The sequence below is a fragment of the Zosterops lateralis genome, assembly GCF_965231275.1.
Source record: "Zosterops lateralis genome assembly, chromosome: 21".
Classification (NCBI taxonomy): Eukaryota; Metazoa; Chordata; class Aves; order Passeriformes; family Zosteropidae; genus Zosterops; species Zosterops lateralis.
In genome coordinates, this window is record NC_139781.1 from 7,351,228 (window position 1) to 7,357,871 (window position 6,644).

At 44.9% G+C, this 6,644-nt stretch overlaps 1 protein-coding gene across 1 annotated transcript in view; it reads right to left on the reverse strand.

Annotated features, from left to right (window-relative positions):
* TRPC5 (transient receptor potential cation channel subfamily C member 5) overlaps positions 1–6,414 on the reverse strand; it is a gene marked incomplete at both ends in the record, with an annotated part of 72,963 nt that extends 66,549 nt beyond the window's left edge. The window contains one exon of the mRNA XM_083876360.1: positions 6,037–6,414. Within this exon, the coding sequence (XP_083732486.1) occupies positions 6,037–6,414 (378 nt within the window). The remainder of the gene's footprint in view (positions 1–6,036) is intronic.
* Positions 6,415–6,644: the final 230 nt, after the last annotated feature.

A 6,644-nucleotide genomic window follows, 5' to 3' on the forward strand; every position in this document is an offset into this window, starting at 1 on the left:
TTTGTAGTTCCCATCTGTGAACCAGCTTAATTTGGAGCCATCTGCCACGAGAGCAAATTGCTAAGTTTGCCAGAGAGAGAGAGAGAGATGCTCGTACCCTCCTGGTGCAAACAGCTGATGTCAACCCTGATTGTTGTGAAGAAAACAACCACTGTGGAGGTGCTCACCAACGTGGAGTCATCCAGATGACTGATTATAAATCCTTAAAGGAAGAAGGAGGGCTCAGCAGGCAGCACAGAGTGTGTCTGGTGGTGCTGCAGGCACAGCCCCTGCAGGAGGGCAGAGATGTGAGAGCTGTGACTGACTCACCTTCAGTGGGGGCTGCTGCCACCAACTCCACACTGCTCACCCAATGTGGCCCTTGAAACGCCTCATCTGGAAAATTTGTACTCCTTTCAACAGGTTTTGAAGTGTTGAGGAAACGCAGCTATTACTGGTAAATTGAGGGTGAATCAAATGCTGGGGGGAAATGGGAGTTTTCAGACATGAATTTCCTGCTCTTTGCTAGTGAAGGTTGGGTGCAGCCTCCAGCTTGGCTGAAAACATAACCCACTGAATTGAGGTTTGTATAGTAAAAAAATCCATCTGATAGCACTTTTAGGAAAAAAAAAAAAACCAGCAAAACTTAAAGATCAAATAGGTTGAGAGGCAGAAGATTTTACAGGGAAGGAGAATTCATTCAACAGGTTTCATATATACATTCCCTCGCTTGTACAAGGGAGCGTAACTACTATGTAGTAGTTATGTATTATGAAAAGTAGTAGTTATGAATTAAGGAAAAAACCCAATAATTTAAAGTTCCCTGTTAATTTCAACCCCACAGGACCCCACCCAGATCTCTAGTTTTGCTGTGTGCCTGCTGCCTTGTTTTGCCATTGCATGTACTGGACCTGTCCCATGCACAAACAACTTTTGCATTTTAACATTTCCACCCCCAAAGAGAAAAGCCTGGGACAAGGTTAATACTGCATCTGCAGGTGGTAATTTTTTGCTATTTCAAACCTATCCCTGCTCTTTCTGATGTTTATTCAGTGGTTTGTTGTCTTATTTAAATAAGATGACACTCATCACTTAGGATGGATGGGTTGCCATGCCAAGTACACCTATATTACTCTTCTGCCACTGTGCAGTACAACATCACCCTCTGCACAGCCCAGAAAAATCAAACAATAACTATCACAGCTCCAGATGAGGCTCACTTTGATTTCCTGGAAAATTCATGTTTGCTGACTGCAAAGCTCTGCAGGAAAAACCCTCCAGGTTCCACGAATATTAGTTTGTTTTGTTGTTCCTTTTAATATTCATGAAAAGGTTGCTTGATTTCCAAAGGCCTGTCATGAGTTTGGGGGAAAAAACAAGCTCTGTTATGGTTTAAGTGGCCAGTGACTGGTCAAAGAGAGCTATGGTTTATAAAAAGCTCGGAGGAATAATCAGAATAAATTATGTAACATGTGGAAAACACAAGTTAACCTGTAGAAATCACAAAATTAGGGGATTTTGTAAAAATCACCAATTAGTCTTGGGTGACTGAAGAGGAGGATGGGTCCTTCAAGCCTGGGCTTTATTTACTCTCTGCTGAGAGTGAAACACATCAGAACATCTCTGTGCTCTCCCCATGATGATTTTCTCGCTGACTCCAAAACCTCCCATAGCCAACAGCATCTTCAAAAACAGCTGTAAGATTACTATTATTATTATTATTATCATCATTATCATTATCCTGTGACTGGTGAAGCCTCCTCCAGCAGACTCACAGCTCAGTACCCAAACCCCCATCTCTGAGCTGTCCAGACTGGCCAGCACAGATTTGAAGAGAAATGCTAAAAAGATCTTAAAATAGCCCACAAACCTCGCTTGGAAACAAACCTAAAAAGAAACACATCCACTCAAGCACATCACCGCTGATCTCTCCAGCATCCTCTGGAGCGAGGTGGTTCATGCTCATGTAAACAGAGCAATTTGCTCCTGTGCCAAGTGCGGGTTGTTATAGTTACTGCCTGCGACTTGCCCCTGCCATTGTCACGGCACTCGCAGTAAATGGCGCTTGAACAGCAGTCTAGCAGAGGTTTGCGGAATAATGACTCATAAAAATTCATTTAATCACAGGATCTGAGCCTCTGCATCGCCCAACCCCTTCATCCATCCATCCATCCATCCATCCATCCATCCATCCATCCATCCGTCCGTCCATCCATCCATCCCCCCCCCCCGCCCGGCCCTGGCATTGTCAGTGAGACCCTGGTTCTCTTACATCAGGAGCACAGCAAAGGTCACTGTGTGTATGTGAAACTTCTGCTCCCTGAAAAGGTCACGGTCCAGGTGGAGGGCAGAGCTCTGCCCCTGGGGCAGCTCTCACAGCTGGGGCTGGAGCTCTCTCCTGTTGGAGGTTCTGTGGCTGATGTGAACCTGCCTTTGCAGGTTCTGCGAGGGGCCACGGGTTTCTATCTGGTTTTGGGTGTCTCTTTTCCTAATTGTGAAAAACGAGCTTTGGTAAAATTCAAAAGTTTAATAAAGGACAATGGGAGACAAAGATGATAAAGCAAATTTTAACGGCCGGATGCTTGGAGCCACCTGCCATTTCAGAGACACCCTTTATACACCTTTTCCATTGCATCATCCTACTGCATATTCATAAACAATTATGCATATTTAAACTTTTCCCCAAACTAGTTTACGTGTTCCACGAACTGTTTAGCTCCTCCTCAGGTCTGTCTTTTTAGAGCATTGTGCATTTCTTGGCTGTGGTTTTAGTCTGTTTTTATTATCACCTCCAGCTTGGGTTTTGGTCCATGTTTTGGTCCATACTTTCTACAGACTATACAGCAGGTGCCGATGGTTGGCATATCAGTAGCAGGATCTTCATTATAGATTGTTCATTAGATATTATCCCAACCAAGCAGGCAGTTCAATTACCACAAGCATCATTACATCAGCTATTCCACTACTCTAAGTCTAGTTCGTAGCAGAAATAAAAACTACATCTTCATAGCAAAGTTATAGCCACTCCACGAGGGGCTGGAATGAGGCAGCCTGTAAAAATTGCTGTGGGGATTGTGGCACGGTGATAAGACACACACCCATGAAACAGGATTATGCTGAATGATGCTGCTCAGCTGCTTTTGAGATGCAAAGACAACAATTAACCGAGCTGACGTGAGCAGACGCAAATGGGAAAATGGGAACAGCTCCTCATGCCCGGCAGCCAGAGAGAGACACCAGGCTTGGGGAGAGAGGCAAACAACAGCCTGCTCAGAGCCAGGCAGCAGGAAAATGGAACCAACAGGATCTCCCAGAGCCCAGGTGAGTGAACATTTGATAGGGAGCAATCAGAGGATGCTGCTCCTGCACCCAGAGTGCAGCACAGACAGACAGTCCCTGAGGACAAACAGGCTGCCACACACAGGCCTGTGAACCCTTTGTACATTTAATTAATAGATTATACTGAACCTGATATATAAGAAGTGCACTGATACCATCTTATAAATTTCACAGCCAGACAGAAACCTTACTATGAGGTGTGATTTTTTTTGTTATTGCTGGAACAAAAAAAAAACAGGGTTTCTACATGATTTAGAACATCTGAGGAACTGATGAGGACAAAGCTGTGCTAATCTGCTTTATCAAGTGCTTTTTGTGAAAGCAATTAGGTGTGGGGTTCCCAAAGGACCTTCTGAGAAAGGGTCCAGCAAGGACAAATAATGAATGTATACTGATAGTGCTGTGGAATTAGCACCAGGAGCTTTTGCTCAGAAACCCCTCCTGTAACAGCTTTGTGATTTGACAAAATAACCGACTTTGGCCCAGCTTGTCCTGTCACTACACATGAAATAAATGTTCATCACCATCACTGCATGAGCAGTGAATGGAACAGCTGAAAGGGAAGTCCAGTCCTGCAGCCCTCTAGCAGCAAACACTTCCTGCAGTCTCCAGAAGAGCCTAAACCCCAGCCAGGGAAGTTAATCCAAGTTTGTTCATAGAAACTTGCACGAAGTCAGTGCCAGTTTAAAATACTGATGAAATCTGGTCTTGTAACAAACCTTGTAAATAAAGCTGAAACTGCCACTGCAGCTCTTCTCCCCCACACTTGTGCTCCCCTCCAGCTTGTAAACCCTGCAGCAGATCCAGTTCTGGAGGGGGAGAGCTGGCACAGAGATAACAAAAAATGGAACAGGCCCACTATGAAATGGATCACTGAACTAGAGACACCAGGGCTGAATTTCAGCTGTAATAAATCAACCTCATTTCACAGACCTCTGTCTCTGTCCAGTTAAGGCAGCAGGGCTGTGGATTTGAGTGGACACAAGTTTTGATGTTCAAGGGATGTTACAGAAATCCACATCAATCCCATCACTGGCTTTCCATGACATTTCAGGAGAAACTTGTCATTAGCCTGCTGTAATCCTCATGCCACTGAAAAAAAAACTTTTCTATTCTGCTTTCTCTCCTGCTGAGATGCAGGATGCTCAAATAGAAGACCAAGGAAAGAAATGGCTCACTCTTAATAGATGGGCTACTTACATTTTGTCAGATTAAAACTCAGTACTAACATTTCTATTTTTAGGTCAGATAGAGGAGTTTCATTATCTCCCTAGTTTTTAAACCACACATTAAAATCACATTGCTACCAGCATGCACAAGCATTTATTATTTCTAAATAATAAGCTGAGCACTCTTGAATTCTGTCAGGGTTGATCCTTATTGTTTGCTTTGGTTACATAAAATTATTATTGAAAAACTACGTGCTATGGGGCCTATGCATTGGAGACATTTTCTTCTATGATTGATTGGTATTAATCTTTCACACACAGAGGGATGTGTTCCCTTCAAAAGGAGGCTTGATATACAAGGATTATCCAAGTTTTGGATGTTCCTCTCTAAGCAGTGAATATGCAAAAATTATCAGTGGTCAGCAATGTACATAAATTATTCTAACTATTGGCAGTAATGCTTAAAAATGAGAAGAAAACCAGAAAAAAAACCACAGTTGGGGTAGTGCAGACACTTGAAGCAACAGGATTCAAGCTCAGTGGTTTTTCCACAGAGATCCTTAAGTAACTTAGGGATGGTTTTGCAGCTAAGGATCCTTCCTCCAAGTCACTGCTGTAAGTTATGTCGTGTCTCAGCACTGCTGCCCTGGAGCTCTCTGGAGAGGGAGACCAGGATGATCTGTCTGCACTACAGTGAAGGACTGAAACCCAGCAGACTGTTTGTTTGCTTGCAGTTGTAAATAAGCTTGTGTGCTTTCAGGATTTACTTATGGAATGCAATCCCACTTAATATCAGCACAACAGCGTGGCAATAGTTCATATTTACAGATTGTAATATAATTTCAGAGGGCCACAAATTCCTTTAGAAAGTGCTTGTCTATAAATCAACCTATAAATCAGCGTGTCCACCAAACACCATGGGGCTGGAAAGAACACTGAGTGAAAGGGAAAAAACTGAGTGCTTAAGTCAGGCAGAACATGTTTGCTCAGGCTGGAGAGTTATCATCCAAACAGAGCTGCTGTGGGCATTTAAAGCCATGGACCAACATCAAGCATCATAGTTGAGACAGCCACAGCACTCAGAGTGTTTCAATAAAAACTTCAGGGGGCTTCAAGTATCAGCACCATGTTGTCTAGAAGTCTTTCCTACCTTTTCTACATAGGAATCCTATGGGCAGCTCCCCACAGCTCTGGCTCTTTCTCTCCTTCTTCTCTCTTCCTTCTGCAGTTCCAGCTCACTGCTTCTGTCCTTGGCATGGCCACCATGTCCCTCATGTAATGGTTTACCTTATCAGTCCCTCACTTGACTTCCTGTCCCTTCCTCCTCATAGCACAACCAACTGACTCCCTCCCAGCTAACTCACCCTTTTATCACACCCATAGCTGTGAGGGCAAGGCTGTTCCCACTCTTTGGTCATTATATCAGAGGCAGGATTGCCTTCAGCACCATCTCTATCTGTCTCCTCACCATCAAGGACTTCACCCTGAGCAGCACCACTTTCCTAAGGCAGGATAAAGGCTCAGAACTGAACAGGAACACTCCACCAACCTGTTTTTCACCACTGGGCTTCCTGTAGTTGAGCAGCAGCTCCACAGCTCCCACCACCTCCTTCCTTATGGCGTAGAGCAGCGCGTCCCCCACGTAGACGCTGTGGCTCAGCAGCAGCTCCATGATCTCCAGGTTCTCATTCTCTATGGCTATCAGCAGGGCGCTGCGCCCCAGGGGATCCATGCAGTTGATGTTGATGTTGTAGTAGATCTCAGCCTCCTGGAGGGCGTGTTTCACGCTGGCATAGTCCCCCTTCTCCACGGCGCTGAGGTAGGCTTTCTCTTCCGACGAGAGCTCTGCCTCCGCCCGCACGATCTGCAGCGGGATGCGGTCTCGGTACGGGGAGAAGTTCACCTTTTTGTAGTATAGCTGGGCCATGGTTCATAGTGACCAGGCAACCTGGGAGAGAGGAGAAGGACACGTCAGTGACATCCCGTTATCATTCATCATCCCGTTATCATCCCGTTAGGATTCAGGACTGTAGCATGGCATGGCTGGAGTGTTCATTGTGTCCAGAGAGATACAGGCACCACCAGGGAAACAGATGAAATAAGGCTCTGCTTTGTTAAGCACAAGAGTTCATTTTATTTCCCCCCCTCCTCGAGCTG